We start from the raw sequence: 25,977 nt of genomic DNA, 5'->3' as shown, positions 1-25,977 counted from the left end.
CATAATGTGTCAGTTTTGACACAGAATCAGGGTGTAAAGAGGCTGACCCCACAACTAAAAGCCCCTTTATTAGGGGATCATTGATGAAGAATCTTAGCTAACACATGAATGGAGCCTAACAGGGTAATGTAGTCAACTTTTCTATATTAGAACTGAGAAATGCACGTGTATTTCTGCAGCAGAAGATGCCAGAAACATGGAAGATAAATTCAAAGAACAGTTGGCATAGTAAAGTGTATATGCAAATTACTTAACCTTTAGAAAACCGCTTAGCTATAATACTGCGCGACCCGGAAACCAACCAACAAGTGAATGGGGTCAACAAATTAGAAAATGCTACATTCTAAAACATTTAAGTATTATGTTGCAAATAGCAATATGCTAGGAAGGAAATCATTCAAAAGCCCGTAGAACTGGCAAATGCCACAGTGAAAGAATCTACGCAAAGAATTTCATAAAGGATGTTTCCAGCTATAATTTAATCCGCGAGTTCCAGCTATAATTTAATCTCAAAAATTTACAAAATCTTTCATATATCTTGAGAATGGGGTGGAAAGGAGCATATTTTTTCCTTTGAACATAAACAACTTCTGGACTGCACCTGCACATTTTACCCCCTGGAAAAAACCTACCACCACCAAAGAAGCAGGTTGAAAGAATATAGATTTTTGCCAGGCATCAAAAATAAGGTTAGTTATTTCACTTCTGTGAGTCAGGACTCACTGCGTTCCAGTCTGGTATAAATGACACAGGCGGCAAGCAAAAAAAAAAGAGTGGTGGTTAGGGCAGAAGAAGCCTAAGCTCTGTGTCAGACAGCTCATTGACTTCCATGATCTTCTCCAGGTGTTCCATGTACCTTGTGTGGTCTTGCAAGAAGTGTGGCACCCTCATGTTCTCAATCATTCCTAAATCCTTCAGGCGATCCACATCCTCATAGGAGACCTGGGTAGTAGAAAAAGAGAGTTCAATGCAGTGCAAGCATCTAGTTCTCCAAACGTGGACTCAGTGCCACCTTGCATGCCCTAGTTCAGCACTTTAGCACTAAACCAAAAGCACAGGAAGAAAACCTTGGAAAGACAGATACCATGCAAAGTGAGAGAACTTTGGGCCAACTTAGGTATGGCCGGGCCTGCTATCATCCCAGGAGACCAAGACGCAGTGCTAGAAGCAGAGTCAGAATCCAACCCACTTCTTTACAATGGACGTAAATCCGCCCCTGGCTTATAAACCGGCTTATGCATCTCCCACTTGCACTTCCATGTTCTCAAATCTTCAAGAGTACACTGTTGGCAGGAAAATCTATGATTCGCGATTGATCTATTATAGATCAGTGTTCCACCCAGCAATTTCACCCACCTTTCCAAGAGCAGTCAGCAAGCAGAAATCGATGGTATGTCGGTATCTCAGAATCCGGAGGATGCCATCCAAGTAGACCTGATCTTTACTGAAGCAACCTAAAATAATTGGATTTATTGGTGGCGAGCCCAATTTTAGGAAAAAGCAAAAGATTTAGCAATGCACAAATGACAATTATCCTTGTATATTTACACAACAACACGCACATACCGTATTTTTCGCTCTATAGGACGCACCGGACAATAGGACGCACCTTGTTTTAGAGGGGGGAAAACAAGAAAAAAAATTATTCCCCTCTCTGCCCAGCACCCCTTCAGCGAAGCGGCAGGAGACGCTGCGCAGAGAGGGGGAGAATTTTCCCCCTCTTGTTTTTCCCCTCTAAAACAAGGTGCCGTTTAAGGTGCGTTCAGTCGCCTTCAGGCGGCTACCTTGGAAGCCTGGAAAGCGAAAGGGGTCGGTGCCCACCGACCCCTCTCGCTCTCCAGGCTTCAGGTTCCTTTCGACCTGCTCCTTGGGGCTGGCAGGGGGAAGCCCACCACCAGCCCCATAGAGCAGGTCAGGGAGCGGGGAAAGGCGCGCAGCGGAGAGGCTCCTGCCATAGCCCCCCGCGTGCTCCCCAGGCTGGAGAGGTGACACGCAGCTATAGAGGCTCCTGCCATAGTCACGTGTCACCTCTCCAGCTGGGAGAGGGTTGCGGGGGGCTGCTTTAGCCACGCACGCGCTCTCCCCGCTGGAGAGGTGGTGCGCGGCTAAAGAGACTTCTGCCATAGTCGCGCGTCACCTCTCCAGCTGGGAGAGGGTCACGGGGGGCTGCTTTAGCCGCGCGCGTGCTCTCCCAGCTGGAGAGGTGGTGCGCGGCTATAGAGGCTCCTGCCATAGTCGCGCGTCACCTCTCCAGCCGGGAGAGGGTCTCGGGGGGGCTTGTTTAGCTAAAGAAGCCCCCCGCGACCCTCTTCCAGCTGGAGAAGTGGTGTGCGGCTAAAGAGGCTCCTGCCATAGCTGCGCGCCACCTCTCCAGCCGGGAGAGGGTCACGGGGCTATGGCTTCTTCGCTCCATAGGATGCACACACATTTCCCCTTCATTTTTGAAGGGGAAAAAGTGCGTCTTATAGAGCGAAAAATACGGTATATATATCGGGAACAACTCAGCAGGCTTTTCTTCTGACAAAGCACACACAAGCTTGTAAGACTGCAATCCTAAACATATTAAGTCTCATTGAACTTGGTGGGAATTACTTCCAAGTAAATATGCTTAAGTTAGCATATAAGGAGATTAATAGATCAATCCATGCCTCAGCTAAGTAAAATGTTTAAGACAGAGTTTTCCGAACTGTGTGTCGCGACACGTGAAGTGTGTCGGCTGCAGTGTGTTGGTGTGTCACACAAACGCTCCTCCCACTCCTCCTGGGGCTAATAAGGGAGCGAGCAGCCTGCCAGTTTGCTAGTAAAACTGAATTACTGTGTCGTGAAATGATGCGTCTCTAAAAAGTGTGTCACCAACATGAGAAATTTGGAAAGCTCCGGTTTAAGATATAACCCACCTTAATTCTACTGAAAGAAATAAGGGGAGCATGCCAGACCTAAAATTTGCTGCTGCTCCTAGCATAAACATTTAAGATCACTAGCTATGACATGATGCAGGTATATACCTGGACAGAAGTCTAATCCTCTTTATTTCATCATAAACGGTTCAAAGAGTGAGCCACCTCCTTCTGTGACCTGTGAGGCAGCAATTTGTGCATGACTATTACGGTGGTCTTGAAGCTCAAACATCTCAACTGTACTTAACAAAGCTTTATTTTGAATATTCTGTATCGTTTTTGTACCTATATCTCATTCCCAACAGAGATTCCTTCTACTTTTACCTTTTTATGACTCCCGTTTTTAAAGACTTGTAAGAACAATTTCTGCCCTAGCCTGAACTTTTGTTTCTGGAGCTTCCAGGGAGCCTTTTTAAAGAACCACAGCTTCAAAGAAAACATTCAAACCGAAGGGGAGGGGGGGAAAAAGACTTACCTGGAACAGAAGTATCGGTCCAGCCTCTCTTGGCTCGGACACAATAGTCCCATCTAGTGTTGGGGTCTGTGACAAACTTCCCAATGTCCTGAAAGAGCTCTTGGAAGGACATTTGGCTCGCTTGGTAGACCGTGTAATACAGAAGTGCCGCTCTCCACAGGAAGGGGTCTTTCCGAAAGAGAACACTGTGGATACTTGCCAGGCCTTCCTCTGTGGGGTTGATGGGTTTGAGGCCATGTTTCCTTCGCCCATTCCAGGTGCTCCACAGCTGGCTGTTGTTATTAATGCCTCTCAGATAATGAGTTCCTGTAAAGCATTCAGACAACCGCACACTCATGCAGGCATTGCCAGAAGGTTAGCCACAAATATTTGCAAACTGCAAAAAAAAAAAAAAACCCAACACCCCCAAAACCTAAGCATAACCAAATTTAGCCTCAAGTTCAGAACTTCCCAAGACAGTGAGAGATGACAAATGCAAGTTCTTTTGACTGTGGGCAAGCATTCTGCCTCTGGAACTCAAGTTCATGTCAGTAAGAATTGTGCTAGAGCATGGGTAGGCAAACTAAGGCCCCGGGGCCGGATCCAGCCCAATCGCCTTCTAAATCCAGCCTGCGGACGGTCCAGGAATCAGCGTGTTTTTACATGAATAGAATGTACCCTTTTATTTAAAATGCATCTCTAGGTTATTTGTGGAGCCTGTCTGGTGTTTTTACATGAGTAGAATGTGCGCTTTTATTTAAAAATGCATCTTTGGGTTATTTGTGGGGCATAGGAATTCATTTTTTCCCCCTTTGAAATATAGTCCGGCCCCCCACAAGGTCTGAGGGACAGTGGACTGGCCCCCTGCTGAAAAAGTTTGCTGACCCCTGTGCTAGAGTTTCATCTGGTGGGTTGCACCCATTGCTTAAGGGCACATTTGCGTTGCCTTGGCAAACAGAGGATTCCAGCCCCACATTTACTGAGGTAATCCAAATATAGCCGCAGGAGAACCCATGTGGCCTTGTGTATATGTGCTTAGGTCTTCCTGTGTCTAATGACTTCCCCCTGCAAATCGCCCAATATTTCTTTTAGGTCACTGACACTTACTTTCCCCCTGGCTGAGGGAAGGGAGGTTAAAAAATTGAAAGGGGGTGGGCAAAGGGTTAAGCGCTCTCTTCCTGTCCAATCACGTCCTCAGTAAATGCTCTGACGCCCAATGAGCTTTACAGAACAAGAATACCATTAGGAACAAGGTAAGAGACATCATTTAATGCGAAGCACTTTCCTGAAATCTTTTTTTCTCACCACACTGCTAACAGTTGGATGGAGACCAGGTGGTTTTTATTTTATTTTATTGCACTATCTTCACCCAGACCCTTAAGAAACTTATATGCTGATCAGAAGATCCCTCAGTACTGATTGGCTCCTGGTCTAGTCTTGTGATGGACTTAAAGTCCTTAGTCGGCAAGCTACTTCTCTGTTGACCTGACCTCCATGGTTTCCACCATCCCTTGTCAGCTCCTCATCTGCAGATGGAACTGCCTCCTTGGATGGCAACCACGGCTTCCGGTTTTCCAAACCAGAAGACCTCCCTCATCCTTTGTCAGGTGACTGGGATCGTAACCATTCAGCCATTCCTTCTTGGTGAAGAAAGGCCTTACCTATCAGCACCCTTCTCAACAGCATCCGGCTTAGCAAGTCGCATAAGAAATGCCTAGAGATGGGCATACTTGCATGACTTATCTGCGCAATGGCTTCCCTTATGTACGTACCTATTTCGTGCCTCAGCATTCCTTCCAGCCAATGCTCACGTGCCGTGGCAATATTGATGGTAAGAGTTGGGCGGCCGTTCACCACCGTCATCGAGGCTCGAGAAAGCAAGTCTTCGGAGAGATGGACCACAATCTGAATAAAAAAGAAGAGAAATGAGATATTAAACCTTTAAACAATCAAAGGTTTTGCATTCCTAGATCCAAGTTGGCACGCAGTATTTCCAATTCTGTATAGAGTCATTGCCAGGTTTTTTAATTTATGATTTTCAATTTTATACATTTCAATAATTTTGCAATCATTTTAACACTTCAAAACTTGACTTCTTTCCCCCTCTTTCTATGGTTCCTTAAATTTATTTTTAGTATTTTCTGCATATCCAAATGAGCTTAATTTGCTCATTTATTTATCTACTTTAAATATATATTCTTAGAAAACTGCAGGTTATTACAATAATCCTGCCAATGTTCTTATCTGTTTACAGTTTGTTTGTAAATATTCAATAAACCTTTTCCATTCTTTAAAAATATTGTTATCTTGATTTCTTATTTTTCTGGCAAGTTTCACCATTTCTGCATATTCCATAAGTTTTTGCATCCATACTTCTTTTCCTGGGACTTCTTCTTCTTTCCATTTTTTGGACAGGTAACATTCTTGCCACTGTAGTCGCATACATGAATAAATTTCTATACTGTTTGGGTAGTTCTGTCCTTATAATTCCCAAAAGGAAAGCTTCTGGGGTTTTTTTAACAAATGTTATTTTAAACATCTTTTTCAATTTCCCAGTAAGCTTTAACCTCACTACAAGACCACCACATATATAGAGTCATTGTGAACCAAACGTTCAAGATGTCGATTCACCCAACGCAATGCCAATGAACTGCAGATACAACAGGAAGTGACTGTTGCAAAGGGTCAGTGAAGATTCACTAGTCCAGCACCCAGTCACAACCATGTCTAATACAGACTGCACAATATAGGCCCCAGACAGAGCAATCCTGTGCTGGACCCATCTGGGGCTGTTTGGGCACCCGGCCTCTGAGCATCCAGTAAGAAATAACCAAGAATACAGAAAACACAGTGATAGAGGTGCTATTTCTGTTGGGAACAATGAATACTGGTGAATTCTTATGGATTATATTTTTTTCCCTGCTGGGTTTAGCCGAAGTAAAACAGTATGAATGAAAGCCTAGAAAGCCAATTTAGTTACGGGAAGGGTGAGATTTCTCTCCCTGCTGGCATGGCCTTTGCCATTGGGATGTCCAGGTGAAATGTGTCGTGACCTGGTCCTAGCGTTGGGCAAAGTGAGGCCTCAGGTGACAGATGCTGCAGGGCTGCAGTAGAAGCTTCTCTCCTTTCTTCTAAAAGTTCCCAGATACCTTAACTTGGATAAGTCTGGGGCATGTGACTGGGGCGTGCCTGGGTGAGCCCTGACTCTATGATGTTAGATTGATTGATAAATCGATAGATCGATCAACAGACAAATGCTGTTACAAGTGATCCAACCTCGCCTAGGCAGCCTTCTTTCATCATGTATTTCCTGACATGGTTCCAGATACGACTTCTGGGCAGGAGGCTGCCTCCGGTGGCTTGCTCAAAATTTTCGTAGCTTCCATACTTTTGCAAAGTCAGTTCCATGATTTTGATGGCCTGCACGAGAGACAAAAACAGAGCAAAAGCTGTTAATCAGGGGCTTAGGGAGCAGGTAGAGCTGGTGACAGGGAGCAGTTCAGACTCCAAGGCTGAAGCAGAGGAGGCGGCAGAAGAATCCGAAGAATTTGCCTTTCCTGCTGTGATAAGCTACCCTCCCCCTCGGTCTCCAATAATGTGCAGAATGACGAGGAGGGCAAAACAAAAACCAGAGGTACACAGATGCAGTTTGAGACTGCTTGGGATACATCTGGAAGAGTACAAGTCAGAGAGGGAAGACGCCAAGGACCTTCTGCTCCACAGGGGCAAGACCTGCTGAGTTGTATGCTGTTTCCAAGAGTTAACTTCACTGGCAATGGAGCCCTGCGTCCGACTCCAGCCCTGACAATGGGTATTCCCCAAAACAGATCATCTTGAGGCCCTAGGCAGCTTCATAGAGCTGGGCAGAATCCCACTGGCCCTTCATGTCATGAGACTCCTGCTCAGCCGGCAGTGCCACCCTTGGCCACCTGCACTGCAGCAGTGCCAGAGCTCCCTTGCACTTCCTGTGCTGGACACCAGTACACAGGCAATGTGCACAATATCAGACGTTTGTATAGATATTTCACAACAAATACAAAAACGAGTCTCCCATTATCTGGAAAACATCTCTGCCCCAAGTAGAGCCACCTATGCACTCCAGAATGCACATGGAGACTTTGTACATGGAGACTTTGCACATGGGGACTTTGCACATGGAGACTTTGCACATGGAGACTTTGCACATGGAGACTTTGCACATGGAGACTTTGCACATGGGGACTTTGCACATGGAGACTTTGCACATGGGGACTTTGCACATGGAGACTTTGCACATGGAGGCTTTGCACATCGGGACTTTGCACATGGAGACTTTGCACATGGGGACTTTGCACATGGGGACTTTGCACATGGAGACTTTGCACAATTCACTTCAAAAGAATAGGCGGTCTGGCAATTGCAAAAGGACTTACACAAAATACTGTCTCCTCCCACTGAGGGGAATAGGGCTTCCTTTACAGGCAGAGGAACACCAAATACACACCCAAACCTCCCATGCTTACATGTTAAATTTCTGGACATGAGCACAAGTAGAAGAATACCATTTTGATTTCCATTTCGTGAGTTTCCCATCCGTTTTCAGATTCTGACACGTATGTCTGTGATCTACTAGAGACTTACAGGAAAGTTTGTGCTCTGTTGTGACGCAGGAGGGCAATGTACTTTGCAATGTGTCACCTAAATAATTCAGAGTGATGGTTCTCCAGTTTCCCTAACAAAGTCTGAGAACTTTGACAGACGTTTGGAACACCCATCGCTCATTACACAGATCCAGTTTCTGTTGGGGAGAAAAATTAATTGCTTCATTTAAATAGACGGCTCCCTTTAATATTTCATCTTCCAGCACAATCCTTTTCTTCCTTGCATTATCAAGTAGGGAGAAAAGGAGGGCCTATGGAAAAAGCGAAGATATAATCCCCTCACGCCCACGCCCCACCTGTTGCTAAAAAAGACCTATCCTTGCTCTGTTGTAAGTCACCCTTAGGCTTAGTTTGGCATAAGCAAAACTCTTAGAGCCAATGTGAATTTGAACCAGTAAACCACTGAGGGAACAGCATCAGGTTATGCAAACATCTGCCGAAACAGATATCTTCAATGCGTGGGCTCTTTTCCTTATTGTTAAAATGCTGAATTGCAGTACAATCCTACCAATGTTTAATCAGAAGTAAATCCCTTTGGGCTCAATGGGATTTACTTGCAGGGAAGTGAATATAGGATTGCAGCCTTAACATACTGTAAGAATTAATCAGCAACCAACTCTGTTTTCAGTCATCTGGAAAATCCCTCTCTGTGGTGAAACTGAGAATTTCATAAGAACTGGGCTTCCTTTATGCAGCATGCAAGAAGTAGAAAGGAAAAGAAATACCATCACCCACTGTATTCTGTCGAAAACAAACAAGGAAGCTGCGCATCCAATATTCCCAAAGGAAAAACTTTTTGGAAAGGTTTGCGTGATTTCACTTTGGCTTGCTGACAGGGCCTGTAAGACAGAGTTGTTCCGCCTGGCCTTTGGATTGGAGCCAAATTGATTCCCTCCCCCCCCCCCTTTTCTTTTTTCTTTTCCTTCTCCTGCAATGAGGCTTCATTTTAATATTTTAATGTTCCATTATTTTAATGTATTTTATTTTTGTTTTTAAGTTGTAATCACTCATCTTGTTTTTATTATTGCTTGTAAGCCGCTCTGAGCCCGGCCTTGGCTGGGGAGGGCGGGGTATAAATAAAAAATTATTATTATTATTATTATTATTATTATTAAGCTGACTGAGGAATCCAGGATATGGAAGACTTGTTGAAGGGGGGATAGGAAAAGAAATTGGTCAGTGGGAACCAGTGCCGTAGCGTGGGGGTGCAGGGGGGACCGGCCGCACCGGGCGCAACATCTGGGGGTTAGGATTAGGGGGCGCAAATCCACGGGTTAGGGGGCGCAAATTACTTGCCTTGCCCCGGGTGCTGACAACCCACGCTACGCCACTGGTGGGAACATGTGTTTGCTCCTGCAAAATCAGCTTAGTTGGATCGTTTATTTAGTGCTGTCTATCATCCATTTGCCAACTTAACATGGTTTTTTGCATGCAACGCTAAACCATGGATTAATGCTACTCGGATGAGCCTCAAAAGGTCTCTAGCACAGCAGCAGATTCATGCCCTGCCTCTCCCCCCTTCTCCCCATTTAACACCAAGCTGAAAACTGGAAGCAAATTTGGGAGATGTCCTCCTCTCAGCTGCATGGGATGAGAAAGGCACTGTTCATGCCTGACGTTTCTCTTGGAATTGCTGAGGTTTCTCCTCCTAACACTAAACCATGGTTTACCTTCACATGTGAACCACCCATTCAGTCAATCCTAACTTTTTTCCACATGTGAAAATGAAAACATACATCGTTCTAACTTGATGTCTGTAGATGATGAGACATCAATATCAGCCTTAACCTAGATCCTTTGGTCCCGGTGGGCTATGGGAAGCCAGATGTGCACTTAGAATAGGAGTGGGGAGCCAGTGGCCCTGCAGATGTTGTCGCACTCCAACTCCCATCTACCCCACCCGGCATGGCCAATGGTCAGGGATGATAGGACCTGGAGTCCAGCAGCATTTCATTTATTCATTGCATTTACATCCCACCCGTTTTTCCTCCAAGGACCTCGAGGTGGTGTGCGTGGTTCTCCCCTTCCTCATTTAATCCCCACAATTACCTATTGAGGTTGGTTAGGATGAGGGACAGTGACTGGTCCAAGGTCACTCAGTGAGATTCATGGCTGGCTGAAGATTCGAACCTTGGTCACCCAGCTCCCAGTCCCACACGCTTAACCAATGCCACCTTGCTGGCATTCTGGAGGGACACTGGTTCTCCAGCCCTTAGGAGGTCTTGCAAGGTCTTCCTCACCCACCTCAGTGCAGAAGACAACTTGAAAGCTGTGTCTCTGTGGCGCTATCGCCTCCACTGAAATGAGGAAGCCCACCTTTGCAGGAACAAGGCTCTTGTTGGAAGGCTGCAATCCTAAACCCAGCTACTTCTAACTAAGGAGATGTAGATGTCTCTGAGGGGATGCATCACAATGGAAATGAGGGGGAAACAGGGCTTATCTTCTGAAATGTTCTGGCTACACAATAACTGATCTTCACAGACCCAACCTTATTTGCTAACCAGTCCCTGCCACATTTCAGTCAAAGTCAAGGGCAAAGAAGCCAGTGTGCTGCCTAAAGCAACAAAATGCATTATGTAAAACTCTCCAAAGTTAATTAAACAACAACAAAATCAATACATGCTAACCGACACACTCTGACTGCAGGGCAGTCAGTCATCAACATACAATTTCCTTCTCTGATTTCTTTCATCATCAATATATTATTATTGTTGTTGTTGTTGTTGTTGTTGTTATTGTTGTTGTTACTATTATTATACCAGAAAAACGCTTTTATGAAACTGCCTCTTTATTTCTTTTTTTCTCCCCTCTAACCAATAACTTGAATAAATAAAATAAGATGAAATATAGGAATCAACCGTCGCCCTCTCGGCCTGGGAGGTAAAAGAGGCCCAAACCTGGATTTGCTCCCTTTCCTCATTTGGGAGAAAAGACAACCGCAGGGGACTGTTTCCTGAAAGCCAACTCAACATTTGAAAATAAAAAAATTCCTTCCAGTAGCACCTTAAAGACCAACTAAGTTAGTTCTTGGTATGAGCTTTCGTGTGCATGCACACTTCTTCAGATACATTATACATTTTCGTGTGCATGCACACTTCTTCAGATACATTTGAAGAATGTATCATTTGAAGAATGAGTCACTTTCTTCTTCCTTTTGGGTCACGGCATAGAGCAGCTTAGCACTCCAACTCCCTTCAGCTCCAGCCAGCATGGCCAGTGGTTAGGGATGATGGAGACTGGAAGGTGGTAATATTCTTTAGGTGATAAAGGTAAAGGTAAAGGAATCCCTGACCATTAGGTCCAGTCGTGACCGACTCTGGGGTTGCGGCGCTCATCTCGCTTTATTGGCCGAGGGAGCCGGCGTACAGCTTCCGGGTCGTGTGGCCAGCAGGACTAAGCCGCTTCTGGCGAACCAGAGCAGCGCACGGAAACACCGTTTACCTTCCTGCCGGAGCGGTACCTATTTATCTACTTGCACTTTGACGTGCTTTCGAACTGCTAGGTTGGCAGGAGCAGGGACCGAGCAACGGGAGCTCACCCCATTGTGGGGATTCGAACCGCCGACCTTCTGATCGGCAAGTCCTAGGCTCTGTGGTTTAACCCACAGCGCCACCTGTGTCCCGTCTTTAGGTGGTGGTGGAGGGCAAAAGGCAGAGTTACTTTAAGAGTGCAAAGCAAGTTAAAATTTTAAGAAGCAGGAGACCTAAACCCAAGGGAAAAGCGAAGAAGCAATATGGCACTGGGAGCTTTGCACCTTTACCTGCTTGAGAAATGTGCTGGACGCCTGGCTGTGCTTTGCTATCACGCTGGACAACGCAGAGCTTGCATATTCAAACTGCGGGTTGTAGCTGAAGTCCGACTTGAAGAACTTCATCTTCTCCTTCTCCACGTTGGAAGGCTTGATGGCAGTGAGGATGCAGAACTTCCGCCCAGCGGCGTCTCCCTCTTTTAAATAGCTCTTGGATCTCTGCAGCGGCTTTGGCTTGGCGAGGCTGGAGAAGGAATGCCTTTTCGCCTTGGTCTTGGGCAAGCCAATGCTGCTCCCTGTTACGGAAATACTGCGTGCCAACTTGATGCCGCTGGGTATTGGGCTTGTGATGAAGAGGGAGGGCTGCCGGCTGAGGCCGCACCACCCGCTCCGGGGCAAAGGTGGCGGGGCTTTGATCTTCTGGCGCTCGCTGCCCCGCAAAGCATTAGGAGGCTTGGCCGGCTTCCGGTGCCTCTTGTGGTGGGCCAACGGGTGCTTTTGGAGAAGGTGCTTTTTTTCCTCTTTGCTCTGCAGAAGGACGTTGTAGCTGCTGGTCCCCGTGGTGAATGTGTCCTTGAGGATTCCTGACTGGGACAGGTGCCGAATGCTGCTGCTTTCATTCTTAGGAAAGAAATTGTACTCGTCTGGACTCAAGACTGTCTTTTTTGAGAGCTCTTGCTCTGGCCAGTGAAGCTTTTCTGCAGTAAATTAAGAAGAAAGAAAAGGGCTAGGAAAAGCAATCCAATGAAAAATGACGTTTTCAGATTCTGTGCAACTAGGAACGTGCAGGCATAGAAACACACAAAGGCAACCTTTATATATATATATATATAACTTACTGATGCAAACATCTCTCCAAGAGCTTGGATTGTGGCACCTCAATGCACAATCATTAAGAATACGTTAAATACAAACAAAAGCCTGAATTCACCTGTGGTGAATTGCCAAGGAGTGCCAAGGAGTGTGGTGGAGTCTCCTTCTTTGGAGGTCTTTAAGCAGAGGCTTGACAACCATATGTCAGGAGTGCTCTGATGGTGTTTCCTGCTTGGCAGGGGGTTGGACTTGATGGCCCTTGTGGTCTCTTCCAACTCTATGATTCTATGTGGTAAAACCCCTATTTTGAGACTGAATACAGTTCTTCAATATATCTATCTACGTAGTGCCTTCAAGCTGGGAAATGTTTCCCTATTACATGGGGTGTCCTGAACATGCCACCATAGCTGTCAACTTTCCCCTTTTCTTGTGAGGAATTCTATTCGGAATAAGGGAATTTCCCTTTAAAAAAGGGAAATGTTGACAGCTATGCATGCCACAAATATCTCTGCACAGCCATGTGAGAGAGAGATGGGGGATAAGAGAGAAAGCAAAGCAAAATTGTTCTCCCCACTTTATTGGAACAGTCATAAAACTGTCACCTTATTTGCCTCTTGGTTCTACACAGAAAGAATGCTACGCGCTAAACATTTCCTCTCAGTGGGGACGAGAGAAGGACTTCCTCTGCCGCCCTTTCTGGCACAAGTGTCATTTGGCAGTTCCTGCTTCTCCAAAGCTATTGTGCACAAGTAATTTCCCCTCTTGTGTTTCCTGGATAAAATAAATAGTTGAGCAAATTGTGGCTATTCTTGAAACTTCAAAAATAGAGCTGGCATCTCCCTCCTCCTGCTCAAAAATGGAAAAGACATTGCTTAACAGTGTGGTTGTGTACGAGAGAAGCCCACAGCTCCCAAATTGGATCCAGGTAGTGGATTCTGGAAACAACTAGCCCACTCCAGTCCTAAGATTAATGGATAAGAACTCCTGACATGCTTGTCTCTTAACCATAGGAAGAGCCCAGCTCCACAGGGAAATTCCATGCTTACAAGCCACAGAATCCAGCCCTAAAGGTAAAGGTAAAGGAACCCCTGACCATTAGGTCCAGCCGTAACCGACTCTGGGGTTGCAGTGCTCATCTCGCTTTATTGGCCGAGGGAGCCGGCATTTGTCCACAGACAGCTTCTGGGTCATGTGGCCAGCATGACTAAGCCGCTTTTGGCAAACCAGAGCAGCGCACGGAAACACCGTTTACCTTCCCGTCGGAGCGGTACCTTTATCTACTTGCACTTTGACGTGCTTTGGAACTGCTAGGTCGGCAGGAGCAGGGACCGAGCAATGGGAGCTCACCCCGTCGCGGGGATTCGAACCGCCAACCTTCTGATCAGCAAGTCCTAGGCTCCGTGGTTTAACCCACAGCGCCACCCGCGACCCTAGCTCAGCCCTAGCTCAGCACTAAACTGTTATCCTTATTCGCAATACTTCAGCTCCACATTGAAAATAATAATTAAACACATGAATACATTTATCCATCTGCTCACCCATTACTAGATTTTTCAAAGGCAACTGCTCTAGATATTGGAGAGGAAAAGGAATTGGAGGTGGGGAGCTAATCTGTGCCGTGCACAGCTGTTTCTTGCTTTAAACTTCCAGAACCGTTTAGCTGCCCCGAGCTGGACTCTGTAGAAGAAAGCATGATTGGGTTGATCAGATGGAGGGCACTTCTACAGGTGTATAAAAGAACCACTGCCTCAATCCTCTTTTGGCATGTGTGAGTGAAACATAGAGTACAGTGGTACCTCGGGTTAAGTACTTAATTTGTTCTGGAGGTCTGTTCTTAACCTGAAACTGTTCTTAACCTGAGGTACCACTTTAGCTAATGGGGCTTCCCACTGTTGCCGTGCCGCCGGAGCACAATTTCTGTTCTCATCCTGGAGCAAAGTACTTAACCTGAGGTACTATTTCTGGGTTAGAGGAGTCTGTAACCTGAAGCGTATGTAACCCAAGATACCACTGTATATCCAAAGAAGGGAGGAAGAGTTCAAAAAGACTGAGAAACGCTTCTTTAGATTAGGCTCACATTTAGATCTGCAAATAATAACATCCTCAAGGTCCCAGGCCTCAGAGAGGTTAGGCTGGCCTCAACTAGAGCCAGGGCCTTCTCGGCTGTGGCTCCAATCTGGTGGAATGCTCTGTCGCAAGAGACTAGGGCCCTGCGGGACCTGACATCTTTCCGCAGGGCCTGCAAGACAGAGTTGTTCCGCCAGGCCTTTGGTCAGGGCGCAGCCTGACTCCCTCCTCTGGCAACCTGCACAGAATTTTGCTTAATTGGTTGCCATCAATTTGATTTTAATTAATTTTTATAATGAAATATTTTTTGATTGTTTGATTATTTTATTGTTGTTAGCCGCCCTGAGCCCGGCTTCGGCTGGGGAGGGCGGGATATAAATAAAATTTATTATTATTTATTATTATTATTATTAGATATAGAAGAGGTCCAGTGAAATTGGCTATATTGCTCTCAGTGAACGAAATTATGGAATGCATTGCCCAAAAGCAAAACCCTCACAGAATGGGATAATGAAATTTCTGGTAGTAGATTCTGTTTTCCCAGCAAACACAAAACACTGTGAAAGCTTTCATTCCTGTGACTTCAGTGTAATTACTTTACCCCCATAAATTCTTGCATTAAAATGCTGTCAAAGCTGCCAACACAAAGAGTGTAAGATCAGCACACCATGCTGTTGTATGCAATGCATAATATATAAAATACCTCAGAAGAGTTGGGGGGAGCAATATTTTACATTCGTGTTTCCTGTAAACACTGCAAAGGTGGAGTAAGAAGTGCTAAATTCAATCATGTGCAAGATGACGTGTGATGCTAGTTTGGCTTGAAGGGTAATTTGAGAAACATTCCCTTTTATGCTTAGCAAAGCACAACAGGGCATAACAGTTCAAGTCTGATTTGGTCATTTTAGTCAGCGTCAGCCCCAAAGTGCTTACCCAGAGTGTTTTGCTTTGGCATGTACCAGAGGACTTGACAAACTGCCATTCTAGCAATCATCAGCAAAAATCTCCTGACAACAATGAAGTCAGAATACCCTTTGGGGATCTAATAGCACAATCCTGTGCACACTTACCTGAAAACAAGAATGTCCAATGGACTTACTTCTGAGTAAACATGCGTAGGATTGCACAGTAAGAGCCACTTCCCAACTTCCGCTGGGGAAGATCTTGCTGGAATGGAACTCTAAGCCATAGTTTAATGTGAGGAGAACAAGCCACAGCTCACATGCTCTCCCCTCATCCATCACAGCTGAGAGGTGTTTCAAAGTGTCTACTTCCATTTGCCATTAACTAGTTTAGCATTTCATCCAAGCCCTAAAACATAGTTAATATTGACTGTTTTTCTAAAACAAGCCAGCTTCATAACCCACATTCAAAGTTGTCTTGTTTAATAGTTAACAGTAGCCAGGCTTTGTCAGGTCAGATGACTCAATGAACAGTGCTTAAACCGAAATGAAAGCTTCCCAAACCCTCCTGGTGCCTGTCCCAGAGTCAAAGAGAGGGAGACTAGGAGACAGAGCTTCATGGTGGCTGACCGACGTCACACTAAACTATGGTTATGCATGCTGTCCGAACTTTTCCACTGAGTCCTGCTATTCAAGGAACACCATGAGACATAAAGTAAGTGGAAAGTTACGTTCAAATAGAAATATGTGGTACAGAGCCATTTTAAACTATAATGGAAGGAAGGAACTCCGATGGGGAAAGAATGATGGCTCAAAATATAATTTAAATGAGGCCTACATTGGCTTTCTCCACAATCCTACAGCATGCAGAACATGCCTACTCAACTTAAAAGCCCCTCTTCCTAATGGTAGGTATGTGATTACAGTGTACTTTGCACATGCTGAAGAACACTCTTGCCTCTCTCAATCCTCCTCAGTATTATCCTTGCTTCTCTTGCTGTTGAAATTTAGAATGTGTCATGTCCTTGGGGCTAGAATCTACTCTGCTTAGCACTGTGCACTGATGGGACTGCACAAATGATTCTTAATAATGGTTTCACAAATACCTTCCCCTCCCACAACAAACCAGTTTAGCATGATGAAGACAAGCTGCAGTGAATCTGAAGTGTGTGGTCCCCTCTCCTCCTCCAGTGTGGCTGCAAGGACTACAGGCACTCTTGCTTCTTTTTTAGATCAACTGAAGCTTGCCATGCCGCTCAAACCCAGACAAACTATGCTAGCTCTTAACCATGTTTAGTGGAAACTTCAAACCAGTTCATAAAGCTGGCTTGTTTCATTAACCATAGATAAGATTAATGAAAGCAGAAGCAAGCTGTTTCCTTAATGCATGGTTTCAATGTGGCATGTTTAAACAAACCATAAAAAGGTAAAGGTAAAGGACTCCTGACCATTAAGTCCAGTCATGAACGACTCTGGGGTTGCGGCGCTCATCTCGCTTTACTGGCCGAGGGAGCCAACATTTGCCCGCAGACAGTTTTTCCGGTTCATGTGCTAACATGACTAAGCCGCTTCTGGTGAAACCAGAGCAGCGCATGGAAACGCCGTTTACCTTCCCGCCGGAGTGGTACCTATTTATCTACTTGCACTTTGACATGCTTTTGAACTGCTAGATTGGCAGGAGCAGGGACCGAGCAACAGGAGCTCACCCCATTACGGCAATTTGAACCCCCAACCTTCCGATCAGCAAGCCCTAGGCTCAGTGGTTTAGACCACAGCGCCACCCACGTCCCTTAAAACAAACCATAGTTAAGATCAACCACAGTTTGTTGGCACAGGTGACACAACATGCTGTGGTTCAGCAAAAACAGAAGAAAAATCTCCCAAAATCCTTGTAGCCATGCCGGAGGAAGAGGAGGGGAAGAACACACGTCCTCCTCAAAGAATTCTGGGTGCTGTAGTTTACCACTTGCAGGGGTACAGTTCATGCCAACCCTTAACAAACTGCTGTACCCAAAATTATTTTAGGCAGCAAATGTGCTTCAAATGCACTTTAAAGGTTTAGCGTGTATGTTGCCTATCAAGGAAGCTTGAATACTATGCTCAAACTAAATTATGTAAAAGTCAGTAAGGTTATTTTAATACACATTCTATTTGAATGTCTTACCTGAACTACATAACTGAATCTATTTGTTTCCACAAGAAGCGTTTGTTGCGACAGGAGATCAAAGGTAAGCAAGGTTCAGGTACCGTTCCCCACATGGGGGAAGAGGGATGGAAGGCGTAAGGCCCCTTGAAAACTGGATTTTGAAATAAAAAATATCTCAAAGCTGTCAAAATGATGAGGGCTAGAAATCTGCGGGCTGCAGATTTCTAAAGAAGTAACTGTGATATAGACAAAATTAATTTTGAATTAAATATTGTCTAGAGTTATCTGTCCCTTTGAATCTCTGGTATTTATCAGCCCCATTTAAGATCCCTGGCATCTCCAACACTGTTATGCTTTTGTAACACTACCAACCCAAAGCCGTCCTGTACATGTAATCACTTCAGGAATTATTGAAATTATCATAATGACATCCTGTCAAAGTGGGCTATTAACCTATTACATCTGTCCCTGTTTGAGCAGGCTTTTCCAATATCAAAATGGCTTTGGAAAGAAGTCTTTCGGAAGCTATCTTTATATTTTCGTGAAAATCTACGAAAGCATATATATATATATATATATATATATATATATATATGCAGGTTTTGGTGTCTTCGGGTGTCTTCCCGTGTAAGAGTCGGGGTGTCTGTGCGACGTTTCGACGAGGTCTCACTCGTCATCTTCAGGCTGGTGCTTTCGGCTTCTTGTTACTGGAACAGAGCAGAGTCTGGTGTTTGAGTTCCTATAAATACTGTTGAGGGGTGTGGTGTATAGCCTCCAACGTTCTGGGCAGAGAGGAAGTTCCTAGATTAGTGTGCCTTTTCTTCTTTTGTTCCTTAATTACTTGAGGGATATCTTGGGTGATTTCATGAGTGATATTCTGAATACCACTGGGTGGGTCATTAAGTGTAGATTAGTTGCTAAAGCTTTCGTGTCTTGACCTCTTGAGCTTGTGAAGAGTTTTTCTGAGAAGATGGCTGTGCTGCATTTAGTTGTGCTCTGGCTTGGCTTCGTGTATAGGGGCGAGCTATGGTTTTGTGCCTTGTGCCAGCCAGATCTGTGTAGGGATTGCAGGGGGGTGCAGCATCCGGAGGTGCCACTATAGTTTGGCTACTGGATGGAGTCTGTAATATGTCTGTGGAGAGGGTCTGGGTTTGGGTCTGGTGTGGTTGATTGGTGACGGCGTTCTGTGTGCCTCTGGTTCTGGTGTCGGTTTTTGTGGGGAGGGCTAATTTCCAGATGTCTGGCAGGCGGGACGTGTCGTCACGCTTGTTCATGTTGTGAGGGTGTTTCTCTATCTCGATGGCTTCCATGATTATTCTCTTGTGGTGATCTACACTTAATGACCCACCCAGTGATATTCAGAATATCACTCATGAAATCACCCAAGATATCCCTCAAGTAATTAATGACCCACCCAGTGATATTCAGAATATCACTCATGAAATCACCCAAGATATCCCTCAAGTAATTAAGGAACAAAAGAAGAAAAGGCACACTAATCTAGGAACTTCCTCTCTACCCAGAACGTTGGAGGCTATACACCACACCCCTCAACAGTATTTATAGGAACTCAAACACCAGACTCTGCTCTGTTCCAGTAACAAGAAGCCGAAAGCACCAGCCTGAAGATGACGAGTGAGACCTCGTCGAAACGTCGCACAGACACCCCGACTCTTACACGGGAAGACACCCGAAGACACCAAAACCTGCATTCCTATACCCGTGAAAATCTACGAAAGCATATATATATATATATATATATATATATATATATATATATAGCAACAACACTAGAAGTGTATACTTTACATAAATAAATACAAATTATTGTAGCTATATTATTAGCTTGTAGTCTCTATGCCGCTGTGGTTTATACAATTATTGCTCTATAATAATTACTCTAGCAACAGTCTTTTCTGTTGAAGAGCATTACGGCTTGCACTTTTAAAAATCAACTAGCAGTCTCTATCTGTGCTGTGTTTTTTCATCCTTTACATTTTGGGTGGTCTCCTTTTAATCAGTGGTGAAGACAAAAGCGTGATTCAGAGGCAAAATATCTGCATTACTGAACTTTTCATTTCATTTGTCAATTTTCCTTTCAGTATTGCAAATGAGGGACAGACATAGCATGTCAAAGTGAATGGTAAGAACCATCAGCATTTAAGAAACTCCATAAAATGTAGTTTCTCCCACCACAGAGTTCTGTATGATTTCATGAGAGCACTACTGTTGATTTTAATTGTCAGAAAATAAAGTCGTTTTACGCACCTTTTACATTTGTTACACACACACACACAAAAAAAACTTACTTTGGCAGACCCAAGCTAGAAAAATGGTGAAATAAATGTACATAAATATTTATAGGAAAAATGAAATCCTTATTGCAGTCTTGAAAAACATGAGTAGCAATTTTTCATCATGGCATCTCCTTCCAGAAAGGCAGGCCATGCTCAAAAGCGAAAGATCAGTTGCCCAAAAAGTCATCTTACTCCATAGCCTATGTATTTGGTTCTTTGTTCAAGGGGGGTATATTTATTCTGTTGTAAACAGAAACTCTATTTTAACCACGGCCAAGTGTGTTTGCTACATCACATTAAAGCGACAACCCTCGCGTTTTAAGTACTCTCGTGCAGAATGCTATCTCTGATTGGATGCAAGTTCCATTTTCCGTGGCTGCAAATCCTGGGCGCGCACAGACCCTGCCTTGCTGCGGTGGAAGAATGTCAGCAGCTGCAAAGACCGGATGGGTTAAAGGAGCAAGGAAAGAAATGAGCGTGATTACTCACCAGTGACACGGATGGATTCGAGCATCATTCGCCTCGAGCACTTCGGGTCTCCCCAGCCACCCAAACCGAGCCCCTTTGCACCCAAAAGTCCTTCCTGCCTCTTCCTGCATGCACAGCTAGACACACACACACGAGCGAGCGAGCGAGCCCTTCTGCTTAGATGCACTGGCTTAATGCAGATCCTGAAGCCGCGGGATAAAGCGCACCGTTGCACCCGGCAAACCGAAAAAAGGGTGCCCGCGCCTTTTGCGCACCGTGCGTCCCCGCTGCCTTCACCATGGCGCACCACCAGCACCGACCGCCATCCTGCCTCCCTCTTGCCGCTGCTGCTTTATAACGAGACTTTGCAGACTCCAGCTAGAGAGAGGCGCTGTCTGTTGCTAGGACACCCGCTCCTATTTCCGCCTAAACATATAGCACACAACCTTATAAAGCCGGGGGAAGAAGCGACGCGAGTTTGCAGATGCGCAATGGATGCGCAGTGCAGGCATCTCCACGGAGACGGCGCTTCCCAAAGATGCAACGCGCCGAGGCGCGCCTGGGAGCATCTCGGGGCTTGTAGTCTGGGAAGGTGGGAACCTGTAGGAGCGAGCCTAGGCTCTGCAAAAGATGGGGAAGCAAAGGGGAGTTTGATCTGGCTTGTATCCCGCTTCTCCAAGGACAAAGTTCAAAGCGGCTCACAATAATCACAGTTGCCATAAAATATAAAAAACACCAGTACCTTGTGGACACAGTAGCATATAAATAAAGCAGACAGCAGCAAGGAAATAATCAAGATTGCTACAATTCAATAACTGGAATTCCAGGGGTGTGGCGCAGTATCTGTAGTTGTCTCAAAATCCAAAATGCTCCTTTTCCAGTCTTTTTTATTATTATTATTATTCCTGCACTGTGCTGATCTAAGTCAATGTCTGGCTTAGCATGTCATCTGAAGCCAAGTTGTGGTTCAGCTCCCTCCTCACTAACCATGAGCTGTTGCCAAGGTATGTCCTCTAGTTCGAAAAAGACTGGGGAGCACCAGGCAACTGGGAGCTCTTTTCTGGGAGCCGGAAGTTTGGCATGGGCCCAGTATGCCAAAGTTTAGCTTACCATTCTGCAAAAATCACAATTCAAAATGACTCAAGGCATCCTCTCCCTAGATGCTATATCTGTATACCCAGTGCCTTTTTTTGCAATAAAATTAGATGCCGAAACTCACCATGAAGTTGTTGCAGTAAGTCGCCGGGTGACTTGGGGCAGCCCTGAACAGATATGGCTGCCCCCTGGTGCAGGTCAAATAAATGTGCCCCCGCCTCCCTGTTCTCTTAGATTCGGGGCAGCTTGGAAGGCCCTCATGCAAACACACGTGCAAAGGTAGAGTCCTGCCTGGAAAGCTTAAAGCCCGCCACTGCTACATGGGAAATGGATTGAATAAAAGGAAATACAGTGGTGCCTCGCAAGACGAAAATAATCCGTTCCGCGAGTCTCTTCATCTAGCGGTTTTTTCGTCTTGTGAAGCAACCCGATTAGCGGATTAGCGCTATTAGCGGTTTAGCGGCTATTAAAGGCTTAGCGGCTAAAAGGCTATTAGCGGCTTAGAAAAAGGGGAGGAAAGCGGAAAAAATCGCAAGACTCGCAAGACGTTTTCGTCTTGCAAAGCAAGCCCATAGGGAAATTCGTCTTGCGAAGCGCATCGAAAAACGGAAAACCCTTTCGTCTAGCGGGTTTTTCGTCTTGCGGGGCACCACTGTATGAAATGGCCCTGCCCCATAGCTTGACCTATTGTGGCTAGGAGCTAGGTGCAATCATAGATCTAAAAAATATAGACTCACACACATGGGCATAGCCAGGATTTATGGGGGGCAGGCATTATGTTAGGGGGGCAGAACCAAGTTATCTGTGGCACAATTGGTCAGTTAGTTATGTGTTGTTTTTTTATTTGCTTGATTTAGCACCCACCTGGCTATGCCTATGCTCGTACATGCTATGCAGCTTCCGTTTTTCAACACTGAACTCAAAATTGAAATGGACCGTAGCCTTCAGAGTAGCATTTCTTTACACTGGAAGAAACCTTTTCCATGCATGTCTGGTAAATACGTATGGAAACCTAATGTTGCCAGATTAGGAGCGCTACCAATATGCATCTTACCTTAGTTTCCTTAAGGTGAAAAATAAAGTTTGAAATTTTCATTTTGGGCTTCTCCGAAGTATGTAAAGGCAAGAAGTGGATGGGGGGAGCACCAGCCCTCAAAGGCCCCCACCTGAAAGGTGCCAGAACAGCGCTCTGGCTGGGGAAAAAAGCACTGTGTATACCTGACCCTATTTTAAGTGAGATCCATGAATCTTCTGAACCAATTGTTTTAAATATATACTGGCACTCGTTCCACGTAATGATGGTCTTATGAACATTATATTCCTTTGCAATCCTGGTCCTAGATGAAGCAAGTGTGCTATGTCATCACTCTATGGTGGGTACCTTGTTTCTTTCTAGAAGTAGCTTTGCACTTTGGAAATCTCCAAGACATGGATAAAGCACCTAAACAGAACGAGAAGACCAGGTGTCATTCGGCTGTGTTTGGAAAATAGTTCAGGTTGCAATTCTATGCACATGTTCCAAGGGGAAGTCTCACTGAACTCAGCAGGATATATCCCGCCCCCCCCCCCAAGGAGACAGACATTCATAGGGTTGTGCTATTGGTGTAATATGAGAACCCATAGATGATTAATTAGCACATGCTTTATTTATCACTTCTGGTTTCATATGTACTTCTAAAAGAATTTCTGTTATCTCTTCAGGCAATCATAAGACCAAAAGAAGCAATACAACCTGTGGCATTGTTCAGAAGTTGAAAACTGAGCCAGAATGTTACAATGGATGCAATTAATAGCCTAAGAAAGGAATAGATCCCTTCATTTTTAGAAGTAGGAGATGTATATTGATGTGTCCAGCTGTATCACAAAATTTACTCTCCTTGTACGTAGTTAAAATAGTTCAGCCACTTGTTAACAAATGTTCCATCAAATAAATATATAAAATTCATTTCGCTGTGAAGCTGCCTCCCAGTAGTCTACCCTCACAACCCCTTGTTATTACTGGGTGAGATCCAGTAGCGTTTATTTGGCTCATGTAAGTTTCTGGAGGGTGTCTTGATCTTAAAATAGTTTGAAAATTTATCACCTCTATTCGGCAGTTAGTTTCAATGCTACAAACCTTATAAGGAAATGTTCATTTGTGCTAAATCTCATTCTGATAAATATGAGGAAACTTGCATCCTTTCTCTACCCAAATGTACATTTTAAATAGTCTTGTAATAGTTACTGTTAACATCTAAATAAAATAGCATTCCTGATTTTCTGAGCCTAAAGCTAGCTTTCCATTCCTCCTAATAATTATTGTTCCTAATTTTCATTTTCCTTTCTTTTGATGGCATTGTATATCCTCCTCCCTTTGCTTTAGCAATCTGTTAAGAGCATAAGCCCCATTGAATTCAGTGGAACTTACTTCTTGGTAGGTAGACAAACATAGAAATGCAGCGATAAAACCTCATCCCCATCTTTGTCTCTAGGAACAATATTTGCTACAGATGCTAGGGCGAAATTCTACTTACCTGAGCACAATAAGGCTAGTTCACCAAATTAATATAACACTCTTGCAGGAGCAGTATTTTCTGGAATACATGAAGTCCAGAATTGCAGAGATACATTCTATTCCTCTCTGCTTTTTTACCTGTTAAATTAGCAAACCTTGTATTTAAAACTTTTATTTTGAATACAAGTTCTTTTTCTTCTTCCCGAGTTCCTCCTTTGTGTTTATTTTGCATTTACTGAAATATTAAACCAGACCTAGGATAGCCATTTTTGGGAACAAGCTCAAAGTCCTCATTATTTCTCTACCGGTTGACTTGAAGGTCTTCTAAACTGTTACCGGCTGGCTAGTTTCTGACCGTGTATCTTAACTGACACTCTCTCTACCTGCTTTTCTAGAACACTGCGTTGAAGCTTCTATGATGTCATATAGTGACTTCATCCTACCACATCCTATCACTTGAGTCACAATAATTCTCCTTTTTTTAAAAACTGCCAAATAGCCTTACTAAACCAACACTACTGAAAACACTGGAATGTGTTTGGCAAATAGATTCTAAGAGAAACAAACTAACACAGAAGATATTAACCAAGCGTGTATTTGAATTATCTCCCGTCTTCAGGAATTCTAAAACTGGCCAACGAAAACCCAGGCTATATTTAAAGTTTGAGATGTAAACCATTGTATTTAAAAAGACTGTTGAAGAATGTAAGTAAAGAGAAGGATTGCAATATCTTTTCTCTCCTGCCTTTTGCAGCGACACACAATACAAACTTCTGATATATGGTAATTGCCACTTTCCCTGCTCTCTTACAGGGGCTCAGTACCTTTTGTAGAAGAACATGCAAAAGTTGAAAAGGATAGCTTTCGCCACCATATATTAATGGGCAAAGCTATGCCAACTTAAGTTTTCATACAACTGTTATGTTATGTTATCATTAGCGCATAATTACTACAGTGCTTGTTTACAGATTTCTTTATGTATATGTGTACAAATATGAAAAATTCAGAGACAGGTGAAACAAAGGTGGAGTTTACCTTCCATGTTCCTAAAGGATATTTATATCTGAATTGATTCAAATAATAATAAATGTTCATCCTTTCAATTTTATCATTTTGGCTTCAGTTCAGCTATGGTTACTTATTTTAAAATATGAAAAAGGATATTGTTTCAATGCCTTCTGGTGTAAAGATATTGCATTAATGGTTTTGAGTACAGTGGTACCTCGGGTTACATACACTTCAGGTTACACACGCTTTAGGTTACAGACTTCGCTAACCCAGAAATAGTACCTTGGGCTAAGAACTTTGCTTCAGGATGAGAACAGAAATCGGGCTGCGGCCGCAGGAGGCCCCATTAGCTAAAGTGGTGCTTCAGGTTGAGAACAGTTTCAGGTTAAGAACAGACCTCCGGAACGAATTAAGTACTTAACCCGAGGTACCACTGTACAATGAAGAATCATGTTATGATGTACTTATTTCATATTTTTTAATTATTAATTGTGTTACACTCTGCAAAATTCGTACACTTTTTTTGGTGTATCTGCAAGGAAAGGAACCCACTAACATATCACCAAATAGCACAGTACATAAAAAGTCAGCTCAAAATGTACATTCGTAAGGTTATGGGTCAGGAAAGAGGAACATATTTCAACTTTAGAGCAGCGTTAACTCTTGAACAATTTCCCAGGGGACACACACCAGTGGTGAATGGAGGAAGAAACAAAGCTGGGCAGAAGTATGAATGTAAATACTGCATTACCTTTGTATAGTAGGGTAGTTTAAACATACACTCACAATTTTTCAGATAGGTGTCAGCTTATCATTTAAGTATAATGGGGAAGGAATGGTTGTTGTTTAGTCGTTTAGTCGTGTCCGACTCTTTGTGACCCCATGGACCAGAGCACGCCAGGCACTCCTGTCTTCCACTGCCTCCCACAGTTTGGCCTTTTCATGCGG

General features: G+C 44.3%; 1 protein-coding gene across 2 annotated transcripts; it reads right to left on the bottom strand.

Moving 5' to 3' along the window:
- Nucleotides 1-460: 460 nt before the first annotated feature.
- On the bottom strand, nucleotides 461-24,383 carry MATCAP2 (microtubule associated tyrosine carboxypeptidase 2). 2 transcript variants are annotated; one of them, XM_082192868.1, is made up of 8 exons: nucleotides 24,041-24,383; nucleotides 22,909-22,968; nucleotides 11,752-12,437; nucleotides 6,628-6,771; nucleotides 5,124-5,256; nucleotides 3,373-3,678; nucleotides 1,357-1,454; nucleotides 461-942 (listed from the first exon to the last, which is right to left on the bottom strand). In XM_082192868.1, the coding sequence occupies exons 2-8, from the start codon at nucleotides 22,955-22,957 to the stop codon at nucleotides 781-783; spliced, it is 1,578 nt and encodes a 525-aa protein (XP_082048994.1). In that variant the 5' UTR covers nucleotides 22,958-22,968; nucleotides 24,041-24,383; the 3' UTR covers nucleotides 461-780. The 2 variants fall into 2 exon arrangements, with proteins under 2 accessions (XP_082048994.1, XP_082048995.1); XM_082192869.1 differs by lacking the exons at nucleotides 22,909-22,968; nucleotides 24,041-24,383 and adding an exon at nucleotides 20,454-20,659.
- Between the last annotated feature and the right edge of the window lie 1,594 nt (nucleotides 24,384-25,977).

Source organism: Podarcis vaucheri, assembly GCF_965113315.1.
Source record: "Podarcis vaucheri genome assembly, chromosome: 12".
NCBI classification, from domain to species: domain Eukaryota; kingdom Metazoa; phylum Chordata; class Lepidosauria; order Squamata; family Lacertidae; genus Podarcis; species Podarcis vaucheri.
This window is presented reverse-complemented; position numbering and strand designations above follow the sequence as displayed.

What these genes read in the sequence shown, in the direction of transcription:
- MATCAP2 (XM_082192868.1), bottom strand. Translation starts at nt 22,957, where the DNA reads ATGTCTTGGAGATTTCCAAAGTGCAAAGCTACTTCTAGAAAGAAACAA. An exon ending in AAGAAGGCTGCCTAGGCGAG is followed by an intron (nt 5,257 to 6,627) that starts GTTGGATCACTT and finishes TTTTTTATTCAG; the next exon opens with ATTGTGGTCCATCTCTCCGA. An exon ending in AATGCTGAGGCACGAAATAG is followed by an intron (nt 3,679 to 5,123) that starts GTACGTACATAA and finishes AATGCTTTACAG; the next exon opens with GAACTCATTATCTGAGAGGC.